Source organism: Mesoplodon bidens (assembly GCF_964165515.1).
Source record: "Mesoplodon bidens genome assembly, chromosome: 15".
Taxonomy (NCBI): domain Eukaryota; kingdom Metazoa; phylum Chordata; class Mammalia; order Artiodactyla; family Ziphiidae; genus Mesoplodon; species Mesoplodon bidens.
In genome coordinates, this window is record NC_138171.1 from 79,205,566 (window position 1) to 79,229,889 (window position 24,324).

The 24,324-nt window shown below is 46.2% G+C and overlaps 1 protein-coding gene across 1 annotated transcript in view; it reads left to right on the forward strand.

The window, feature by feature from the left end:
* The window catches only part of ISM1 (isthmin 1), a 77,487-nt gene extending 54,390 nt beyond the window's left edge, over positions 1-23,097 (forward strand). Inside the window, exons 3-6 of the mRNA XM_081257870.1 lie at positions 2,830-3,094; positions 11,012-11,155; positions 15,219-15,308; positions 21,546-23,097. Coding sequence (XP_081113996.1) covers positions 2,830-3,094; positions 11,012-11,155; positions 15,219-15,308; positions 21,546-22,063 — 1,017 coding nt within the window. The 3' untranslated portion in view covers positions 22,064-23,097. The remainder of the gene's footprint in view (positions 1-2,829; positions 3,095-11,011; positions 11,156-15,218; positions 15,309-21,545) is intronic.
* Positions 23,098-24,324: the final 1,227 nt, after the last annotated feature.

Here is a 24,324-nt window from a genome sequence, read left to right on the forward strand (position 1 = left end):
TATTCGAGAAGTCATGATCGTGCTCATTAAGTCTTTTTAATTGGATGCCTACGAAATTTCAGGCTCAAGATTACACTTCTTCATTTGATGTCTGTATGAGGTTTCCATATTCTTAACTGCAGGGAAGGGTGCATCCTAAGCTTTGTGTGTTTTTTATTTTGTGTGTGTGTGTGTGTGTGTGTGTGTTTTAATTCAGTTGGAGCAGTGGCTAAAAATGAAAGGGGAAAAAGAAACCTCTAAACTGATGAGATTTAGTCATCAGTATAGTTTTTGGAGTAAATTCATATTTTGCTACTCATTGCCTGGCCAGGCAACAAATCTATTTTGTTTGGATCTGAGCAGTAGTTTGTGGGGGGAAAAAAATCATATTGACGGTAATAGCTTAAAACATGAAATTGTTTTGATTCCCAGCTTGGAGAAATTGCAGGGCACGTTTTGTTTAGGCAATCCCTTTGACTCCAGTCTGGATACAAATGGAATACCAAAACTGTCCAGCCCATTCCCCCTTATCTCCTACCCAGAGTCTGATTTCATTACCATAATTGCAGGCTTGCCTGGCTCTTGGCAGCTTCTCCCCTCCAAAACCCTTAATAGCCTTGCAGACAATTGTTGCGGCTCAGTTGTTCTGTCTGCAGGCACAGGGGGCCTGGACTGCAGAGGAGAAAGATTGTCTTCAAAGGCTCGGCATCACCGTGTCACTGCCCAGCTCGGGTCTGCGCAGCCCAGCTGTGTATTTCTTCCGCATTGCCCTTACAGCGTTGTGTGTGGGTCCAGGTCCCCATCCCTTTCCAACAACCATCCCTCCAGCAAACGGCAATGATACAAGGCAAATGATGTAATTCTTTCTTTTCTTTTTTCCTTTTCGGGGATTACTAAACATCCCATAATTATTTACAAATATGCAAGGGATGCTTATGAGACTGGGGTAATGGTGGTGGCATGGAAGCAAGCCAGTGGTGCCCTTCTAGGCATCCCACACCAGAGGAAGAGATGCACTCGGCCTGCCACAGCCCAAGTATACTCTGGGATGGAAGGCCACACCCTTAGCTTTGTGTCTGCTCCACACCCTTAACTTTGTGTCTGGACCACGCAAGGCCACAGCCCAGGCCCACCAAGAGCTGGGCAACTTCTTTAAAATGTCAAAGCAAGTAGAATTCAAACCTTCCCATCCCTAAGACAAAAGGAAGGGTCTGTTTGTCTCAGGGATTGGCACGACCTGGTGCAATGTGGCAGAGTATGTCAGCAAATCTCTCAGATGTCCAGTTAGGGCAAAACTGGAAAAGCATCTGCCCAGTACATCTTGCGCTGATTACTTGGAGCGCATGTTTCTGATTCATTTGCACATAACTCATCCAGGGGGTGTTGCAAGAGCTATGTGATGGCCAAAGGAACCCAAGGAGTCTTTTATTGTGTTTTTTAAACAAGTTTCTCTATGTTGATTATCTCTCGGAGCCAAGAAGCTGCATTCCTTCAGCCCCGTGACTTCCAAACTAGGCTCCATAAATCCAAGAGCAAGTTCTGACCTTGACTCTGGGACTATCTGCTCTGACCCTGAGGGTCGGTTAAGGAGTGTGTGCTGGGTCTGGACTAGGGATGAGTGAAACTCAAGCTGTGACATCCTGGACCTTGAGGACCTTGTGCTCACATCCCTACACGACTTGTGGCATCCAGCCCCCACCAGCATCAGTGGCCTCTTTGCTCACTTGGTCACAGGAGGGGACGCTACCTCGGTGACTGACTTTTTGAGGGGCAGTACGGCAAAGTCTGTAAGAGCATGGGCTCTGGAGCTAGACTACCCATGGCTGCCAGTTACTACCTCTGTGACCTTAGGCAAGTTGTTAACTTCTCTGTGTGCCAGTTTCCCTGTCTGTAAGAAGCTGTCTTGCAACCACCCCAAAACTTAATAGCTTAAAGCAACAACCACTGGATTGCTCATGGTCCTGTGGGTCAGGAGTTTGAGCAGGGCTCAGCCAGGAGAGCTTATCTCTGTTCCATATGGTATCAGCTAGGGTGACCCAACTGGGCTGGAGGACCCAAAATGACCCCACACACAAGACCGGGGCCTCAGAGCTGGCCAGTGACTGAGAGGACTCTTTGTTCTCCTCTACGTACCCTGCCTCTTCACATGGTGGCTCTGTGAGCAGTGGTCTAGGCTGGGCTTCTGTACATAATGGTAGGAACTTGCCAAGAGAATGAAAATGGAAATTGCAAGAGCTTGTAAGGCTTGTCACATTGTCACACCTAACACATTCTACTGGGTACAGTGAGTCACAAGGCCAGCCCAGACTGAAAGGGAGGGGAAACAAACTCCACCACTTGATGAGAGGTGTGGCACACACATACCAGAATGGGAGGAATTGCCGGGGACATCTTTGGAGATCAGCAGCCACAAGGGTCAATCAATAGAACCAAGCTTATAAGGCTGTTCTGAGGATTAAATAAATTAATATATGTAGAGCCTTTAAAACAGTCCCTGGTGCAGAGTTAGTACTCAGTAAGTAAGTGTTCAGTTTTATTATCATTATTCTTGTGCCACTTCAAGAACATACACGGTACATGTTTACTCCTTGAATTAAAGGCTTCCCAGCAACACAGTCATCAGTAAATCAGGGACCCTAGTGATGCATTGCTTCCTCCAAACCCGAGGCCTGTGTGCATCCATTCCTTTGGCATCCCTGGAGGTTTTCCATTCTGTGTCACAATGCAGCCTCAGCTTTCCTATGTGAGGGATGCACATTTCCCTCCGTTCTCTCAGACTGTCTTCCAAGGGTCACCCGGCTTAGAGGCTGTTGACTCCTCATTGACCCTGGCCTGTTCTGAATTCTTCAGGTCACCATAGAGGTGGTGGACGGTCCTGACTCTGAAGCAGATAAAGATCAGCATCCGGAGAATAAGCCCAGCTGGTCAGTCCCATCCCCCGACTGGCGGGCCTGGTGGCAGAGGTCCTTGTCCTTGGCAAGGGCCAACGGCGGGGACCAGGACTACAAGTACGACAGTACCTCAGACGACAGCAACTTCCTCAACCCCCCTGGGGGGTGGGACCGTCCGGCCCCAGGCCACCGGACTTTTGAATCCAAAGAGCAGCCAGAATATGGTGAGTCTACCACCCAGTAATATAAAATTGGTGGGGAGAATAAATGAGACGATGAGGCCCAGCGGACGTGGAGCCAAACAAAACCCCGTTTACAGTGTGTGGCTTTGGGTCTTCAATGAGGCAGACCTCATACAGACTCTGTCCACTCTGTCCACAGAAGCCCCAAGAGGCCCCCAAAGCCACATTTTTCTGGAAAGACTATAATTTTAAAATAATACCAATTATCCTAGGAGAGAATTTTTTTTTTCAGTTAGGGGTCTTAGAGGTTCTGCCTTATTTTTCCCAAAAATTTTCTTTTCTTTTTTTCCAAAATGACAGAATCACCAAGTTCACTTCCTCATATGTTTGACTGTAAAAATTCAGACTAAAAATCAATGTAGTAAAAGAGATGTACCCTGTTGTCTCCTTTGACCAGGCAACTCTGTCATGTTTATCGTAGGCAGTGGAGTGGCCCTTGGAAACCCTCATGGACATGTATGTCACGAGTTGTCAAAGTGAGGCCTCCCCACCAATAAAGTTCAAGACCCCAAATTGGGACTTATAGTTTCCCCTGCTTTTAGAGTAGGATAGCTGAGATAACAAGCAATTTCTAAGTTCAATGACTTAAAATAATGAAAGTTCTTTTCTCACTTAAGCTGGGATGGGAGATAGGGTTGGGGGAATTCTGCTCCACTCAGTCATTCAGGGACCCAGGCTTCTTCCATCTTGAAGCTCCACCAACTGTGAGGGCCTGCAAATTATCCACTAGATGCTCTGCATCTTGCTGGCAGACAGTAGAGAGATAGAGCCTAGAAAAGGCACACACGCTCTTAACCCCCTCCACCTGGAGATGACACACATCACATCTGCTCAAATTCTATCGGCAAGACCTCATCATATGGCCCAACGTAGATGCAAGGGAGGCTGGGAAATGTTTTCTATGTGTCCTAGATGAAGAGGAAACAGATTCTGGCCAGGTTTCATGAGGAATCAGGCAGTGTGCCTTGTGTTATAATGAGAGTATTTGATATCTTACAAATGCATCCACCATCGTGATATTCTTGTGGTTCAGCCTCAGCAGACTTAAGTGAACACTCTATGATGATGACTTGTCTAGCACCATTTGCATTCTCACCCTTACCCCCATTTTTCAGCAGAAAGACCAGTTGTATATTAGAGAGTCATTTCTACCTGCTAATAGATGATCTCAGGCAACTTCCAAAAGAGTAAGACCATGTTTTTCCCAGCCACATCATTTAGTTGTTCAACTGACATTGAACACGTCTTATGCCCATCGCTGTGCTAGGTGCTGGGAATCCAAAAATGATTAAGACACAGTCCTTCCCTAAAGAGCATCTCACCTATCTATGGACAAAAGGAGAAAAGTTAACTGATAGAGCAAAGGGTGCCACAGCAGAGATATACATCAAATGCTAGGGGATCATAAAGAGAGCTCCCAGACCCCACCCAATCAGGAGGCTCGTAAAACCTTCTCCTTTCCCAGAAGAAGTCCAATTTATTTTCCAAGACAAAGGATTGGGAACAGTAGCCAACCTTTCTACCTCACTTGCCTTTCACAGTTCCTCTTCATAGCAGCTCTCACAGATTAGCTCATTTAATCAGCTCACTGAGGCAGGGACCCATTTTACAGATGGGGAAACTGAAGCCTGGAGAAGTTAAGCAACTTTGACCTCAAGGGTCAAGACCTAGGATCCATCTCAGACAGTCTGGGTCCAGAGTCTGTCCTCTTAACTACTATGTTATTCTGCCTCTCTGGAAAAATAAATAAATAGCACATCTTTTAGGACAGTAAAGTGTATTTAGAAAGGGACAGTTAGATTGGAAGATAGGAATGGGAGGAAAAGGCCAGGGTGGAACTGAACCTGGGTTCAGGACTAAAGCTGAACCTGTCTGCCCAGACCACATGGAACAAGGTCTCTCTGAGTGGGGCTCAAAGCCTGGACCTCAGAATCCCTCCTTTGCCTGTTAAAATTTAACACCCATCCTGGGCCCCAGCCCCTTCCCTATATACCAATGGTTTTCCAGGTGTGGCTCCCAAGCCAGTTGATCAGCATCACCCAAGACCATGATAGAAATGCAAATTTTCAGACCCCACTCCAGGCCTGCTGAATCAGACTCTCTGGGGTGGGTCTCAAAAATCTGTTTGAACAAGCCCTCCAGCAGGCTCTGATCTGGAAAAGTGGGGTCCAAAGGACCAGTGTTTCTTAGTATGGTTTCTCATACTCTCCTAGGCAATTTTTTTTAAATCCCGATGGCTGGACTTCTCTCTAGATCAATTAACTTGGGATCTCTGGGGGTGGGGCCCAAGCATCAGTGTCTTTTAAAGCTCTGTGGGTGACTCCAATGTGCAGTCCAGGTCAAGGGTCACTGCTGTCCTTCTACTGAACTAGAATGTGCAGGAGTGAGACTTGGGGTCTTTCTTGGCTTCTTTGTTTATTTCTTTTTTCAACCAGCAAGGTCACCAGGTGATTCTCTTGCTTACTAAAGTTTGAAGACCACCACTAGAAACAACTTTTCATCTAAAGCTTTTACAGAATATATTCTGCCAAATTTATGAACATTAAGAATACTCCCTCCATTTCAGTCTTGAGGATAGAATTTGCTTCTGCTGGGGCAGTTACTGTGGCTACCAGAGCCACCTTCACCCCAGCTTTCTAGATCTATAATACCTGGGGAGTGAGTGCCCTGCATCTGGATCTTACAGCATCCCTGGGTCATGGGGGAGTTTCCCATCTTTGGTGATTTTAGAGTCTCTTTTAGTAACGTCACCATCATTAGACCAGACATCAGGATTGCTACTTTATAAAGAAAATCTTGTCCCTTATGATACCTCTAAAGCAGTGCTTCTCAGACTTTTATGTGCACACAAATCACCTGGGACTCTTGGTAAAGGCAGCTTCTGAAGCCGTAGATGCCGGAAAGGGCTGGGAGCCCTGGCGAAGCTGACACCGCTGGCCCTCGGACCACACTTTTAGAAGCGAGACTGTAGGTGTGTAGCTTACACGCTACAGTAACTCAGTAGCATTTGCAACATGGATGAATAATTACTGCTTCTCAGTCTGACTCACAAGGAACATGTGATTTCCAGAATTCTTTACAGCATCAGATGAGCTAAGTCCTCTCTTATTTCAATCAACAAGAAAGTATAGAGCAATTTCTAAGTATGTATCCCTGTGTCGGGTGCTGTGGAGGATACAAGGAGAGAATATACAGCCCAGGAAGGTGAGGTCCATGCAGTGGCAAAGCAGTGCGCGTCACTGAACCTGAGGACTTGCTGCCTCATCTGAGACCAGCTACAACTGCCACAGGAACTGGGCTTAGTGGAAGATTCTATCTCAAATATTTGAAGGTAGGATTTTTAATAAGAATGTAAATGTCTGTGGCCAAAGAGTATTTCAAAAAATCCTATATGAATAAGTAGAAGGTAAAAGCATCTGTAGAATAAATTACAAAAATACACAACAGAAGAAGTTAGACCTAATTTGTGATTGAGTTGGCTCAACTTTGGACCTCATGTGTTTGAGATACTTAAGGTATCATCCAGGGCAAAGAAAGCATCCAAATAAATATTTTTCTTTCAAATAGTAGTATACCATTCCCCAGATTGCTCTGAATAACCTGCATAATGAAATCAGATGGACACAGCTTAGTGTAACTGGGCTGGGACTCAGTCCTTTGCAATCCTCTGACAGGTCACGGTCTTATTTTAATAGATCTCACGGTGATTTTTTGCAAGGGTTTTTCTTTGTAACATTAATTTATACTCACATAAGTGAGTATCTTAAGGAAGGGCTGCTGGGGCCGGAATCAAAGTTGCTGGAATATCAGGATATAGAACAGGATATGGCCAGAGCGGGCAGATCTCAGATCTATTCCCAGCTCTGCCAAGTTTGAGCTGTGTGACCTTGATCAAGTACCTTAACCTCTCTGAGCCTCAGTTTCCTTATCCATAAAAGGAGAGTGTTTCTACCTACCTTGCAGGATTGTTATAGGAGTTCAATCAGGGTGTGTAGACAGAGGAGCTGGTTAAGACAGGCCCTCAATAACTGGCAGCCACTATCATCTAGGATTAGGATAGAGGCTTTCCAGTGGCCGAGCCAAGACCCAAGTCACTTCAGTTGCCCAAACACTATAACTGGCCCACAGAACTCTAGTGCCCTGAAAGTGTATAATGACCACTTTAAAATTTCAAACAACATCCCTGTAACCCGGCCCTCAGCCCACTGCCCTGTGGATTGTTCTCTGCCCTCACCAAGCTCTTTGAGGTCACAGATAGGGGCTGTCCAAGCACCACGTAAGTGTTCGCAGGGACTGTTTTCTGCTGTCTTTGTTGTCATCTTTGTAATTACTGCTGCTCAAGTTCATCTTCTGCTCTGAGTGATGCCCTGGTAGGTGAGCCAATGAGAACAGGCTTATTTTATTATAGCAGAAAGGGATACTGCCCTCAAAGCTTTGTCCCCCAGTCAGAACTTCCCTTTCTCTCCTGCAAACACATTAAACAAATAGAAACCCCCACGAGGAGGGGCTTGGATGGGGTGTTCATCGGGGGCTGTATGCTACAGACACTTCCAGAGAAAGGGCTGACGTGCCCACTTTTCCCCAACAGGTTGTTTCACTTCGTTGCTAGCCCAATAGAAAGGATCAGCCACATGGCTGTATACATGTTCTGTGCCTAACTTTGGGGGACCAGTATTTTTAAGTGTTTGGAAAATAAATGACTTTGTGAGCATTTAAAATAAAGACATGGCCTTGGTGTGGTCTTTTCCATGTTTCTTGTGCTAGGGGTTTGCTGCATTTCTTGGATCTGTGGGTCTACAGTTTCCATTGTATTTGGGAAATTTGGGGCCACTATTTCTTCAAATATTTTTTCTATTACCCCCACTTCCACCCCTGCCTCCCACTTTGGGGACTATAATTACATGTGTATTTGGATGCTTTAGGTCGTTCCACAATTCATCAATGCTCTGTTCATTTTAACCCATCTTTTTCTCCCTGTTTCATTTTGGATAGTTTCTATTGTTATGTCTTAAAGTTTACCAATCTATTTTTTTTGCCATGTGGAATCTTCCATTAATCCTATCCATTAAAAAAATAAATAAACCTCAGGTTTAGTAGTTTTTAATCTCATTAAATGTGATTTGGATCTTTGAAAAGAAAAAAAATTTTTAATAAATACATAAAATAAAATAAAGACATGGAGACAGCCACTTAGTGAAGTAATAAATCCGTCATGGTTCCAGGGTCTGCTAACCATCCAGAGAGCATAGCATAGGGAGGGTTGTTATAGTGTATTTGTGACAGTTAGCTTTTGCTGCTTTAGAAACCGCCCCTAAAACTTAGTGGCTTAAAAGAAAAAATGTCTTCTCTCTCAAGAGTCTGCAGATTATCTGGACTGTTGTTCTGCTCAGGGCTTGGCTGGGGCTGCACGGTTTAGCATGGCTTCATTCACAATGATGGGGTCCCAGCTGGACAGCGGGGGGTGCTGGGATGATATCTGAGCCTCTCTCCTTCTGGTCCCTCACCCTCCAGGATGCTAGTCCAGGCTCTTCATGTGGTGGTGGAAGACTTCTCTACAGTGAGAAGGCAAGCCCTAATGCACAAGCACTTTGCTAGCTTCTGTTTGCATTATATTTTCTATTTTCTCATCGGCCAGAGCAAGTCACATGGCCCAGACTGGGGTTGGTGTGAAAAGGTAGTAACCAAGGGGGTGGATACAGGAAGAATTACGGAAGTCATTTTTCACATCATCAGACACAGTATTAGCATTCAGTAATTCAGATCCAAGAAACTAAAACAAGACATTACCTCCGGCAGAGATTCCAAAATGGTGTGTTTAATGCTAAAATCTCAAAGTTCAGGGATGATATTTCCCAAAATTATTGCAACAGGGAGGAAAGGTCGCCAGAAATTTCTAGATGGTTGAGGCCCCGTTGCTTCTACTGAGCCAAGCAGGACACCTCTTGGCATCATTGGATTATGTCTTAGGCCAGTACCCACCCCACAGGTGACATGGACTCTACCTGTGTGATTTAATCAGCTTTTTCCGACTGATCCACTGCCCCTTTCTTATGAGTCTAAAAACAGTACCATCTTTACTGGTGACTTTTTGGTGTGGTGGTTGTTCCCTTTAACAAAATCCGGTACGGGTGATTCACACAGGAGGCTCTGAGTGTGTTCACGTGCGCGTATAACCTGCTACACATGGATACACTGGCTGACAGGAGTGCTATCCTGTGATTGTTCCAGGCACATTCCTCGTGTTCTCGGAGAGTTTACCAAGAGGTCTGGGAGGGAGTAGCCACGGCCCCCTCCTCAGCGGTCTGTCCAGTTCCACTGCGTTAATGCCCAGGAGGAGATGGGAGAGATGGAGGCAGCTGATGGGGGGAAGCATGCCCACCTCCCTCACATGAAGCAGTAGTTTCAAACATCTGCTTGTCCCCATGGCTGGAAAACCATGTCTTAGAAAGAAATCAAAGTTTGGAAAAATCCCTTTTGGGAAGTGGGGAGAAACGGATGGGGCCCCTGGGAGCAGGTGAGGTGTGAGCAGACTCTTGCCTCTGGGTTAGGGAAGAGGACCAGGAATCCCCCCACCAACTTTGCATGATGGGCTGAGACTCAGTGGCCCTGGGTTTGCCTGAGCGGTGTTCAGAGTGATCACCCTGTAAACGATGGCCTGGGAGCCTGGCACGGGGCCCACGGTTCAGGTAGAAACATGTGTGGACTGCATTCTTGCCAGGCCTAAGTAATCATGATCACCGCGACCTGTTCTGAGCAGAGCCGACCCCTTCCCTGCGAGGCACATGTCTGGGGCTCGGTGCTTGGCCCTGGCAGAGGCCCCAAGTCTGGAGGAAGATTTGGATAAAGCAGGAAAAAGTAGTTCAGAGGGGAGATGCTGCAGAAAGGGTCAAGCTTTAGAGATCAAGGATTTAGCACTAGGGCTCAAGCTTTCCTTCCTCTTACGCTTATGACCTTGAATGGGTCACCCAAGCACTCCAGGACTTAGTTTCCTTACTTTTAAAAAGAGGAAGTTAGTCTAGATAACATACCAACTTCTCTCACAGCTCTCACACTCCCAGGCCCCCCTAGTCTGGTCCACTTCTCCTTTTCCCATACCATTCATTGATTTCTGATATATTGTATAATTTACTCATTTTTTTGTGTTTATTGATTATTGTCTGAATCTTCTCACAAAAATATTAGTACCACAGGGCAGAGATCTTTGAAAGCTTTATTTAATGATATATCTCACATACCCTGATTTGTGCCTGGCACATAATAGGGGCTCGGTATTTGTTGAATGGATGTTGAGTGATGACCTCAAGGACCACTTCTAGCTTTACCATTATGTATCAGTTATCTACTGCTGCATAACAAACCATTCCAAAATTTGGTGACTAAAACATCAGCAGTGTATTATTTCTCATGATTCTGTGGCTCAGGAGTTCAGGTGGGGCCCCATTGGGCATCTCTTCTACTGCCAATGGCATCAGCTGTCCACTGAGAAGCGCCTGGAAGGTCCAAGAAGGCTTCATTCCCATGTGTAGTGTTTTGGGGGCCCATGATGTGACTCCTCCCTTTGTGTGTGAAGGAACTGATGGTGGTCATTTTGGAAAATCCCTACCATATTATTCCATGGCTCCACACTCTGTGAATGTACACATTCTCAACAAGCACTTACTGGGCACCTTCTAGGGGGCAGGCCCTGGCCAGGTGTCCAAAACCTCAGACAGAGTCCCTGCCATTACTAAGCTAATCCCTAAAATGAACCCTGGAGCCATAGGCTTTCGACTCCAGCTGGCATCTGGCCCCCTCTAACGATGGGAACGTCAGAAATGGACAGGTGGCTGGCAGTTCAATGGGGGAGATTTGGGGACTCTTTGGCGAAGGCTGGTGACCACCTCCCTGGTTCCATTCCAGATTCTACAGATGGTGAGGGAGACTGGAGTCTCTGGTCTGTTTGCAGCGTCACCTGTGGGAACGGCAACCAGAAACGGACCAGGTCTTGTGGCTACGCATGCACTGCAACCGAATCTAGGACATGTGACCGTCCAAACTGCCCAGGTGGGTTTACGCAGGGGTGTGGCTCCACGTTAAAGGGCAGCTTTTTTTTTTTATCTTTTTATACAATTTTTAAGGGTTACACTCCATTTACAGTTATTACAAAATATTAGCTATATTCCACATGTATACAATACAACCCTGTAGCTTAGCTTATACCCAATATTTTGTACCTACCATGCCCCCACCCCTATATTGACCCTCCCCGCCCCCCACCCACTGGTAACCACTAATTTGTTCTCTATATCTGTGAGTCTGGGGAAGCTTTTAGTTTATATTTAAAAACTTATAGAAATTGACTTCCTACAGGGCAACGATTTTCCTAAGAATTCTGACCAGACTGGGACAAGAGACGAGTAACGAGCTTAGTGGATGAAAAGATGGATTTTCTGAGCCTTATACACAATTGCAGTAACTGTGACTTAGAAGACAATGCCACCATGTACTTAATTTAAAGGAGGGATTCTGGTTAATTTGAGCCTTTGATGTGGGGTGGGGTTGTACCTTAAAGAGACACATGAAGACAGGCGTTCATGGTCTAATAAGGAAGCCAGGACCAGAGGCTTAATGGCCGTCTACAGAAAAACCATGTGTTAGCCTGAGAGTTGCTGAAGGCTCCAGAGGGAGCAAATTGGGGCAACTTGGCAGTTAAGTATCACTTTAAACTGCATTGTCAGTGTTTTGAAAACTTAACTAATTACAAACTTGGTGAGAGGCCATATTGGGGTGAAAAATAATTGTGTCTATAGCAGTAGTTATCAAACCACGGCCCATGTCAGTATGGCCCACACATTTTTAAAGGATTATGAAGAAGGAGGAAGAGGAAGAAGAGAGAGAAGAGGAGGAAGAATATGCAACCAAGACCGTATGTGAAATGAACTTATTTACAAAACAAAAATAGACTTGGAGACATAGCAAACTTACAGTTACCAACAGGGAGGGATGAATTAGGAATTTGGCATTAACAGATACAAACTACTATATATAAACAGATAAACAACAAGGACCTACTGTATAGCACAGGGAATTATATTCAATATCTTGTAATAACCTATAATGGAAAATTATATATATATATACATGTATATATATATCTGAATCACTTTGCTATGCATCTGAAACTAACACAACATTGTGAATCAACTATACTTCAATAAAAAAAGACCATATGTGAACCACAAAGCCTAAAATAGTTACTTTCTGACCCTTTACATAAAAGTTTACCAACTCCTGGTCTATAGTTTTCCATCTACCATGTGTTCCCCATGGTCAGGTAGAAAACCGGCCTAAAATACTATCTCGGGCTCTTCCAAGAAATCACATGCTCCAAATGGCTTCCTCCAAAAGAAATTTCAGAGGCAGAACATTTGATCCCCACACCCCAGACTTCCTTTTTCTACCCCTAGAAACTCTGTTCTAAATCTCTCAGGCTGAGATTTAGAACAAAAAAGTGGAAGAGCAAAGGGATTTCTGCGGAGAGAGAAGATCAGATTGGCGATGTGTGTGATAGCAAAGGGGTATGTGCAGAAAACAGGGCTGATGGTGTGAGAAGAGGCATTTCTAGCCCCCGTCAGCCATGCAGGTGGATTTCCAAAAGTGGAAAAACCATCAAGATGCTTGTCCTGATCTTTCCCCTGTTCATCATAATGAAGCTGAGTTAGAAGTCTGGTGGTATGGGATTTGGATGGGTAGAAATCAATAAATAATAATAATATGAGAAGGGAGAAGAGGAGGAAGGCAGGAAGAAATGAAGAAGAGAAGGAGGGGAAGAAGAAGAAGATGATGACGAAGATAAAATGAAACAAAAGAAAATGAAGATGAAGATGAAGATTGGGAAGATGAAGAAGGGAAAAAGATGATAACGAGTTTCATGAAGAGTAGGACTTTTCGAGTATTTAAGTATCAAGCAAATTTCTAAGGTCTTTGCATGTGTTACTTCATCTAATCCTCACAATAACCTCATGAACTAGCTATTGACGATGGTACTCATTTGGCAGCTGTGGAAACTGAGACACACAGGCTAACTTGCCTAGAGTCACACAGGCAGCAAGTGGTCCAGGTGGGATTTGAATCCAGGCAGTCTGATTCCAGAATCCATGCTCTTAACCATTAGACTCTTACACCTCTGTCAAGGGGAAGGATATTGAGCTCAGCCACACACGAATACAGACAGCATTTAATGTCAGGGCTTGGGCAGGCTTGCTTATTGCTTTCTCTCCCAGAGCTGGCACCCAGACCTAAAGCAGTAGACCTAGGTATCTTGATAGCAGGTATCTTCCCTGCCGCCATTTTGAATGTTTCCTTCTCGTTTTCTCTCACTACTGAGAGCAGCGTGGCCAGCAGCCCTGTTCATACATTTTCTTCTCATCTGAACTTGCCCTCCTTCCATCCTTTCTGCCTTTCTGTTCTTGACTCTTCCAGCTTTTCAGGGCTCCCTTGAACATGAAGGATCTCCTTTTGCAGGATCTCTTTTCTTTTTTGGTGTCCTGATTCTCAGCTCTACTGGAAGAACTCATGGGACAGGCCATCTCCCTGGCCTGGCAGTGATTACACTGTAAAAGTTTGTCCCTTAGGCTGACCATACAAATAAGTTCTAGGGGCCTCACATAAAACCAGAGAGAGGGCTTCCCTGGTGGCGCAGTGGTTGAGAGTCCGCCTGCCGATGCAAGGGACACGGGTTCGTGCCCCGGTCCAGGAGGATCCCACATGCCATGGAGCGGCTGGGCCCGTGAGCCATGGCCGCTGAGCCTGCGCGTCCGGAGCCTGTGCTCTGCAAGGGGAGAAGCCACAACAGCGAGAGGCCTGCGTACCGCAAAAAAAAAAAAAAACCCAAAAAACCAGAGAGAGCCCCTTAAAGGAAATCAACTCATGCTTAGCAAGACAGTCAAGGTTCTCCAACAAATAGTCCATGTTCCACTGCTCCTCTCTCTCCTGACTGGCCCCATTTGCAGGGGATTCTTGTTTGCAAAGGAAGTCTGGGTGGGGGTCGTCATTTGAGGAGGGGAGGGAACCAGGAAATTTGAGGCAAGCTGGGTTCAGTTGCTCAGAGCAAGTAATAACAAGCCCAGGTTATTCTTTTTTTTCAACTTTGAATTTGGGTTTTTTTTTAATTTATTTCATTCCAGTATAGTTGATTTACAATGTTGTGTTAACTTCTGCTGTACAGCAAAGTGACTCAGTTATACACATATACACATTCTTTTTCATAGTCTTTTCCATTATGGTTTATCACAGGACATTGAATATAGTTCCCTGTGCTACACAGTAAGACCTTGCTGTTTATCCATTCTCTATATAATTGTTTGCACCTGCTAATCCCAAGCTCCCAATTCATTGCTCCCCCAGCTTATTCTTTTTGAAACATCATCAGCAATGCTAAAAGTCCCAGCATATGAGAGATCTGGTCTTTAGCTACGGACGGCTGCATCCTCAAAATGAACTAGACAAATATTCAAGGGGAAAAGGTCAGCCAACACTTACCACTTGGTACTCTATGTGCTTTCTTTACACATAACTCATTTAATTCATTCAGCACTATGAGGTGGGTCATTGATCCCCCCCATTTACGGTTGTGAAAACTGAGTCACACAGATGTTCCAGCGCTTGCCCAGGATCACACAGCTAGTAATGATTTGGACCCAGTGAGTCAGTCCTTAAGACTGGTGGTGACCACGAGACAAGTTGTCAACCACTACGCTCTACAGCCTCTAGTTTAGTTTGCTATCCTGACACCTCTAGATAGATAGCCATCCTGACGCGTATCCCGCACCACCCAAAATCCCATTCCTAGGCCCAAGGAATGAGTTCCTTAGGCACATTCAGGCACATTTGGATCTGATTTCATGCTGCAAATGGTATCTGGGGTTTTAATATATTTTATGCTCTATACCTGCTTTTTACTGTTTCCTCTGTTGGCAAGTTTCTGCCCATGAGTAGTAATGAATACAAAAAAGGCTTTATTCAAGTGTATTTGTTTTTTTTATTTGCCAGTGGGGCGGGGGTGTGTGGGGTGGAGGGCTGACTTTTTCCATGTAACTAGGGAAAATGAGCTCCTGTCTGTGTTTAGGAATCGAAGACACCTTCAGGACAGCTGCCACCGAAGTGAGTCTGCTTGCAGGAAGCGAAGAGTTTAATGCCACCAAACTGTTCGAAGTTGGTAAGGAAAGGTTTTTTTTTTTTTTTTTGCTTTTCCATCCAAATATTGATCTAGCATTTTGGAGATTCCTTCTGCCTTTGCCATGCCATCCTTGGATCCATTTAAATGTTTCGTTTTCCTCTTACGGGGTCCAATTTTCTCAGCATACTTCTTGCTCGCTGAATATACACCAAGCAAGAGAGAGCAGCCGCCCCATTCCTCCTGAACCAGACGGAGCCCAGCAGCCCTGCTATATCAGCCACACAGCATCCATAGCACGCGGGCGGGGTGCCCTGCCCCTAGCTCAGAATCCGTCCACACTCGGGCCTCGAGCCTCAGGGCATCTCTTCTCCCAACTCTCACCGAGTGTCCCCAGTAAAATCAAGAAATGGTGATGTCAGTTTTCCAGCAGAAGGACGGGGGGCAGGAAGGAAGAGAACGGGAACTTTCTCGACATTATGCCTCCCCCATCTCACTCCCCGCCACGTGAATCTTTCGTAACCCTTTGGTACACCCTGCTACTCATCTGCTCGGAAATGCTAGCTAAAGTACACTGAACGTGGACCAAACAAAATTGAAAGTGTCTATTCAGCAAGGGGAAAGCTTGCTGAATAAGAATAGCTCCACGTGCTTCTGGGTGTAATTCTATATTACAGAACGGTAGGACTCCTGCCCCATTTCTTTTTGCCACCCCCGCCCCCCAAAACCCTTTCCTCACTTCTTCACTCTGCCCTCCTCAGCCACACTGGAGTCAGTTTGGAAATTCTGTTGCCCGGAGTTTCCATCACAGTCCTTCACATGCAACCAAAACGTTAGCAGAAGCCTTCTGCACACACAATGCATTTGACCAAAAACAAACAAAAAAAAAATTAGGGCTTCCTTGGTGGTACAGTGGTTGAGAGTCCGCCTGCCGATGCAGGGGACACGGGTTCGTGCCCCGGTCCGGGAAGATCCCACATGCCGCGGAGAGGCTAGGCCCGTGAGCCACGGCCGCTGAGCCTGCACGTCCGGAGCCTGTGCTCTGCAATGGGAGAGGCCACAACAGTGAGAGGCCCGCGTACCGCAAAAAAAAAAAAAAATTAAACACTACATGTGGGAATTTTGCATAAGATGATAAAACAACAAGATGGGCTTTTGGGGAAGAGAGTGTCTCAGGCCTCCCCATATCTCACCCCACAGGCAGACAGCTATTTGCCCTTTCACAGGGGATGGGACCAGCTGCACCCAGTGGGCAGCTGAGGACACACAGGGATGAGGGGGGTTGGTGGGTCAGGCAGGTTCTGGGCAGGAACAGACAAGGCTCACTCGCAGATCAGGTAATAGAGGAGCATTTGATGAGGGCCTTTTGGCAAAGGTGTGAGCAGGTGGATGGAAACCAAGAAGGGCTTGTACAGAACCCTGGGGCTGGCAAGCATGGGGAACCCTTACCACCCACTGGCCTGAAGGGACCAGGGGAAGGAGTGGTTCCCAGAGCCACTGTGGAGAGAGGGCTGCCTGACAACACTTCCAGCTCCCAGAAGTAGGTAGCCAACTTGTAACAGTGAGGGAAGAGCCTCGGGAACAATACCCTGACTTTGCTCCTCCCTCCCTCTGGTCCCTCACCCGGTCCTCCCACTGGCTCATCCCAATTAGAAACCAGGGCTTAGGGAGCCCACAGATCTGGTGCATACAGGGCAGCCTTCCATGGCAAGGAAAAATGTGGAATAAGGATGTAGAAGGACAAGTGGAAGATGCCCAGCAGAGATGAGAAAAGCTTGACTAGCACAAGGTCAAGATTCTTAACCTACTTCTGCCTCAGTTTTCTGATCTGTAAAATGGTCTAAGGTAATGGTGCCTACCTCCTAGACCTATTGTAGAGTGAAATGAGTTAATACTTGTAAAGCATTGAGAACATTCACACTGAATACTCCATGTAAATTTGATAAAAAAAAATAAGTCAAAGGACCTATGTCTGTATGACTGATTCACTTTGTTATAAAGCAGAAACTAAAAAAAAAAAAAAAAAAAGGACCTATGTCCTGTACATGAATTATGATGACCTTCTACTCTGGAGGAAAAATACAAAGCTATTTTCTGGGACCTCGCTGAATTTTTTTCTGCAAACCCTGCCCTCTGAGGGAGACCCCCATTGGCTTTGCAGACACACACTTCCCAGGATGGACCCTCCAATCTCTATGCCACTGCTCAGTCAGGGGCTCTCAGGGGTGGAATCATAGCACTCAGCCCATCCCCGCAGGCAGCATCCTCAGCCCTGTTCTGTGTACTCCCTGCTTTCCCTCTGCTTTAATCCTCATTGCACTTTTGGAGAGCGGTGCAATTTTTATACCCAGTTTAGAGATGAGAAAACCGAAGCACAGTGAGGTAGAATACCTTGCTCAGGGTCACAGAGCCACTAAATACTTGAGTTGGGATTCGATCCCAGGCAGTCTGGCACAAGAGCCCAGGTGTTTCATCTTAGGCCAGGCCTTTCCGAGCTCCTGGGAGGCGCCCCAGCTCTCTCTTTCTCATATCCCTCAAGAGAAACCTGAGCACCCCTGCAAGCTGCCCCGCAAGCCCGACCGTTTGACTTTCACTCATGACACCACCAGCCTCCCAGGCACCTGGGTCAGAGCTGGAGAGTCACTTCTGATACCTTCCTCCCTTCCCCCCAAGCCCACCAAGGCCTGGCAGCCCTACCTCTCCGACTACTCTTGACCCCACCCGCTGTTCCCTCCCAGAGTATCTCACCTGGACTCACAGTTGGCATCAGCACTGAATCTTTGTTCCTACTGCATAGCTCAGTGAAGAGCTCACTGTCACTCAGAAACCTTCAGTGGTTCCCTAGTGCCCTCTGAAACGAGCCTAAACCACACTGAAGACCCCATGACCTGACACTAACAACCTTCCTTCCCTGTACCCTCTGCTCCAGGGAAACTGAACAAGCATCCTGCCCCCAGACTTCTTCTGCTTAACTGTGGTTTGCACAGTTAATACCAACCTGGATGGCCCTCCCCTCGCCCGGCCCCATCTCTCCTCTTGTATGTAGTCTGAGTCAGGTCCAGCCTTCTGAGATGGGATTGGACATTCAAGAGATTCACTGGGGAAGCGCCCGGGAAGGATAGAGGAGAAGCAGCAGGAGTAAGCAGGGAAGGCTTTCAGACCACGATGCAGGCCTGACCCCTGCAAAGGGAGGGAGGGAAGGAAGGAGGACTGGGAAGCAAGGGCCTCAAAGCAGCTTGAGAAAGTCTCGACCATGCCAACGGGGACCCCCCAGCAAAGGTTGCCTGACAAAGGGGTCCCCCGTTGGGCAGCACCCACACCAGGCTCAGTCATCGACCGAGAGCAGCCCCGGGGGAGCACAACCTGGATGTGGAAACCATGGCAGATCCACAGCGGCTACAGCTGGAGGCCACCAGGCAGCAAAGTGCCCCCAGCAGGCTTCCTTGCAGGAGCTCTGAGCAGGACACTTGTGGCCACCATGCAGCCCTGAAGAGGCTCAGGGCCAGCCCGGTGTCACACACTCCTTGAAGCACTCCCTGACCTGCACTGATAGAAATGACACTTTTTAGCACCCGCGGGACTTTTTGCTTTGGCCCCCTTAACGCACCCCACATTCCACCATGGTGGGCGGCTTTAGATATGGCTCATCTTACCCACTGCAGCTTCCTGAGCCACACGCGATGGGAAACCTGTCACTGCCCACAGCACATCCCTACACCCCAGCAGCCCCTGTGGTTCTTTGCCTGACGGCGTGCTCTGGCCCCCAGAGCCACCAGCTCATGAATCCACAGTCATCCAGAAGTCCAGCAGCAGGCCCCTATCAGTGACTAATGGGAACTGGTGGATAATATCCATATCCCGCCAAATTAAAAAAAATCTCTCTTCAAAGACTGTATTCAAAGGATTATTGCAAAAGGGGAAGGGCCTATTTGCAATAGAGAAAACACTGTGTCTATAGGCCTGCAAGCCTCTCAAGGGTTAGGCAAAAGTTTTCTTTTACAGAGGAGTAAATAAGGCTAGAAGAACCCCACATGAGGCATTGGGAAGGAAGGCTGGTGAGGTCAGATAGGGCATCAGAGAATGTTCTGCCCTGAGACCAGCCTATTTTCGGTAGGGACCCCTAAGGAGAGGCTATATGCTGGCCCAGGCAGAGGGTAGGTCAAAGTTCAGGGGCTTGAGAAATATAACATGATATCGCTTATATGCAGAATCTGAAAAGAAATGATACAAATGAACGTATTCACAAAACAGAAACGGACTCACAGACTTACAGAATGAACTTATGGCTACAGGGGCGGAAGGGTGGAGGAAAGGGATAGTTAGGGAGCTTGGGGTTGACATGTACACACGGCTATATTTAAAAAGGGCAACCAGCAAGGACCTTCTGTATAGCACAGGGATCTCTGCTCAATGTGATGTGGCAGCCTGCATGGGAGGGGAGTCTGGGGGAGAATGGATACATGTATGTGTATGGCTGCGTCCCTTTGCTGCGCACCTGAAACTGTCACAACATTGTTAATTGGCTGTACTCCAATACAAAATAAAAAGTTAGGGGCTTCCCTGGTGGCGCAGTGGTTGAGAGTCAGCCTGCCGATGCAGGGGACGCGGGTTCGTGCCCTGGTCCGGGAAGATCCCACATGCCGCGGAGCGGCTGGGCCCATGAGTCGTGGCTGCTGAACCTGCGCGTCCGGAGCCTGTGCTCCGCAACGGGAGAGGCCACAACGGTGAGAGGCCCGCGTACCGCAAAAAAAAAAAAAAAAAAAAAAAAAAAAAAAAAGTTCAGGGATTTGAAAGAAGGGGAGAATATTAACTAAAGTTTAGTTGGGATGCGTTTTGTTCTGATCGGGGATGAGCAGTTTAGCTAATCATTTATGAGACCAAGAAAAGGAATCTGGAGGGTCTGTGTCTGGTTTTGTCATGGGTAAACAAGGCAGCAGCTGTGAGTCTTATCAAGTCCTGCGGGGAAGAGGGTTCTTACAGTAAGTGGTTTTCCAGAATGCCCAAGGGCGGGGGAAAGTCTTAACCTTGGCTGTTTCCCAGAATCACGGGGCTTGGGTAAAGTTCCACCCTGTCACTGGATGGGTTTCCGAGGTCCAAGGGCAAGATGCTCCAGTTTCTACAGTGCTTACTTGTTTGATCCACATCCCATATTGCCAACCCCCCTTCCCTGTCCCACCTCCATACTCCCTGCTGGTGTTTCCCAGAATCATTTCCCAAAGAACCATTTTCACTGACATCTTTGTCTCCGGGTCTGGGAAAACACAAACTGAGACATTCACTAAACCAGAGGTCCTGAACTCTCATGACTAAGGGACTAAGAGCGAACACCCATGAGTGACGGGACCAGGTAGGGACTGTGGTGAACTGGGGACCTCCTGTCTTGACCAAGAAGCGGTCACTGGTGACCTGTTCACAAGGCAATGCAGGACTGATGTCAACCTATCTTTGGGTTTTTCAAATGAAACCAGGAATCTACATTAATAAGTGGAATCACATAATTCTTAAACGTTGGCAATTAATTCAATATTTTTTAATACTGTAAGGCCAAACACTACACACCTCTTGGGGCAGGTTCTGGCTCAAAGTCTATAGGTCAGTGTCCTCTGGCCTAAATATTAAATTCCCTAAAAGCAGGGACCACCAGCCTCTTCCTCTTTGAGACCTCTTATCGTAGGGATTTGCATGTAACGGTTGTTAACTCTTTCCTGCCTAAGGTTAAGAGGTTAGGCCACTAGCCTAGTTTAAACCAGTCAGTGAGTGGCAGAAATAAAACTTAGTTCTACAAATATCCCTTTGAGGCATTTTCCACCACTCTTTGCTTATTTAGAGAGGAGATTCAAAATGGTCCTCTGAATTATTGTTCATTTTGTTATGGGTGATAATGGGGTTACGGTTATCTAGGAAAACATAGAAAATATGGTGTAATTATCCTCTGTTTTTTGTAGATGCCTACTAAAACTTAGCGGTAATAATATCATATCTTTCCAAAAAAAATTTTAATGAGGGAAATACAATGATTAAGTCTAGGTGATGGCATCTGGGTAGTCATTGTATACATATATTCTCTCCACTTTTCTATGTATGTGAAAAGTTTTCATAATATAAATTAAGGAGTTGGTGGGGCCAAGAACAAAGTTCCCAAGTTCAAGGGCCATGATTGTGTTCACCCATGGCCTGGGGGTTCCAGGTGCTGCCAGTCAGGGAAGGGAGAGGTTGACTTTAAAGTCATCAGGCAGCCGGTTTTGCATGCCATCAGAGGGTTTCTCTGGCCCGTTTCAGACACGGACAGCTGTGAGCGCTGGATGAGCTGCAAGAGCGAGTTCCTAAAGAAGTACATGCACAAGGTGATCAACGACCTGCCCAGCTGCCCCTGCTCCTACCCCACCGAGGTGGCCTACAGCACGGCCGACATCTTCGACCGCATCAAGCGCAAGGACTTCCGCTGGAAGGATGCCAGCGGGCCCAAGGAGAAGCTGGAGATCTACAAGCCCACGGCCCGGTACTGCATTCGCTCCATGCTGTCCCTGGAGAGCACCACACTGGCCGCCCAGCACTGTTGCTATGGCGACAACATGCAGCTCATCACCAGGGGCAAAGGGGCGGGGACGCCCAATCTCATCAGCACTGAGTTCTCAGCGGAGCTCCACTACAAAGTGGACATCCTGCCCTGGATTATCTGCAAGGGCGACTGGAGCAGGTATAACGAGGCCCGACCTCCCAACAACGGACAGAAGTGCACAGAGAGCCCCTCGGACGAAGATTATATCAAGCAGTTTCAAGAGGCCAGAGAGTATTAAAGAGACACCACCTCTATTGTTCGTGACACAAACACACTGCACTGATCCGCCACCTGGCACAGAGTCCCTCTTACCCGCATACATGTATATGTACGTATACCACATGAGTATTTGTCATAAGTTACACTAGGGGTGTGTGCCAGGCCCTCGTGACTGCCATATGAAGCCACCGTTGCCTCTTCAATGCCAATGGCTTCCTTGGAACTCTTCCTAGGGGGGATGTCCTCAGGAAGATGGGGAGAAAGAAGCTGGAAGAAGAACCTGGACATCATAGCAGGTGGGATTCAACTCACACCCCGGATCCAGCGTTTCCGAGAGAAGCAAAGGGGCAAAGAGAAGGAAGTTGTAAACGTGATAAGCAGTTTTTGTAACTTATTTAATATGAATGTGACTTATACGTCACCTTTTCTCTGGAGTTGTCATCGTGAAGCTATTTAATCACTTCCATGAGAGTTCAGAAAGGGGCTTAGGGAGATGGAAGAGAGAGGGAATTTTGTAGTAATGACTTCTTTAAAAATAAAGAATTCAACAGAAAGATATCAACACAAGAAAACACCCACCTGAAACCAAGTGTTAGTTAGCCAGTGAGGTACCTTGATGAAGTCTCAGCTTCCAAGTGCCCTTGCCTCAGCCTGGGTAGGGAGTGGGGAGCAAATGGGTATTTTAGGAGAAAATCTGAGGCCTGGTTTTAAATGGACTTTAAAACAAAGGCCAGTATTAACACAATGCTATGATTCTACTAAAAGACCCCAGAATAGAATTTCTGCTCATGCCTTAATAGGTTCAGAAGGCTACAGGAAGGTCAGACATAAAAACAAGGAGTAGCACTTTTCCAAAGAAAAAATGCAAAACAAATGGGGAGAGAACATGAACTTCATTTTATCTATTTTATTTTAATACCATCGTAACAATTTTTTTCTCCACAATATATTCTCAGTAAATAAATATAAAAACAAGGAGGGGAACTCAAGTCTAGGAAACCCTAATTTTTTTATGTTTTAAGAAAGAAAAAAATACATTATTTTTGTAAAGTATTTATTGAGTCACTGAGTCTTGTGCATCAAGCAATTGTTAATATGGCCTGGTTCTGTAGGGTGGAACTTAGGGCAAATAAAGAGTTGGTTCTTATGCAATCTTTACTTGCAAAACTCCAGGAAAAGAGATTACATAATAAAATCATAATAAAATGTGTTACTTACAGTAAATGTGTTACCTGCAAATATTTATGATACGAATTCCATAAATAGCCCTGGTAAAGCAGGGCTTCAAGGCAGGGGAGAGGAAGGTTCAAACCAGGTAGAATAAAAGGCTCATTGACTGATGTGGTGGTGGGTGGTATAAGTCATAGCATCTTTGGCACCAAGAATATCAACCCTGCCCCCAGGAGGCTAGAGCTCATTGATACACGTGCAACTTTTTGCCCACCCAGAGCTAAGAAAGAGCTAAGAAATCCAAGCCAGAGCAAAGGCTTAAGACAGCCCAGGTGAGTGGGACTGCTTCCAGACAAAATTCTGCAATTACAGTAATAAGTAGAACTCCTCATTGTGCAAATTATTCCATTTCTAGATGAGGAAACCAAAGCTCAGAAAAAAATAGATCACATTGGATCTATCATTCATTTCCTAGTCCAGTGCTCTATCTACTATATCAGCCTACCCTTAGGTTCTCATAATAAAATCTTGTTTTAATGGAAAAGCTCTTATCAGTCATTTACACTTTAGGATGAGTTATCCATGTATTGCCCACTCTCAGGATATTTATATTTAAGACCTATTTCTAATTATGGAATGAGAATCCTTATTCACACCTGAAGGAAGTTTAGGCAACTCAACTGGTAAGGAGAAAATCAGTAGGTCCGTGTATCAGGGACGCAGATTTGGTTCCTAATAATAGGAAAACCATTTTTGCCAAGAGAGTTGGTTGCAATGGAATGCATTGCCTTTGGGATGGTGAGTACCCTGTCAGGACAGGTATTCAAGCAGAGCTGGAGATGAATCACATGAGAAGCTCATTTTAGTGAGCAGGAGAGACAAAAATGTACAGCAAAAACCCCCTCTGATAAGTGTTCTATAAAGGGTATGTGGAAAGTACTCTGGGAAAATAGAGGCAGGAATCAGGGAAGTACCTGCTAGACCTAATGGAGGAGTGGTATTTCACAAAGCAGAGAAGAGAGAGAGCAAGGAGATGTATTTGGAGGAAGAAAACAGTATGGGCAAAGGGAAGGAGCTACGCCAGAGCTTGGTGTTTTCTGAAAACTGGGA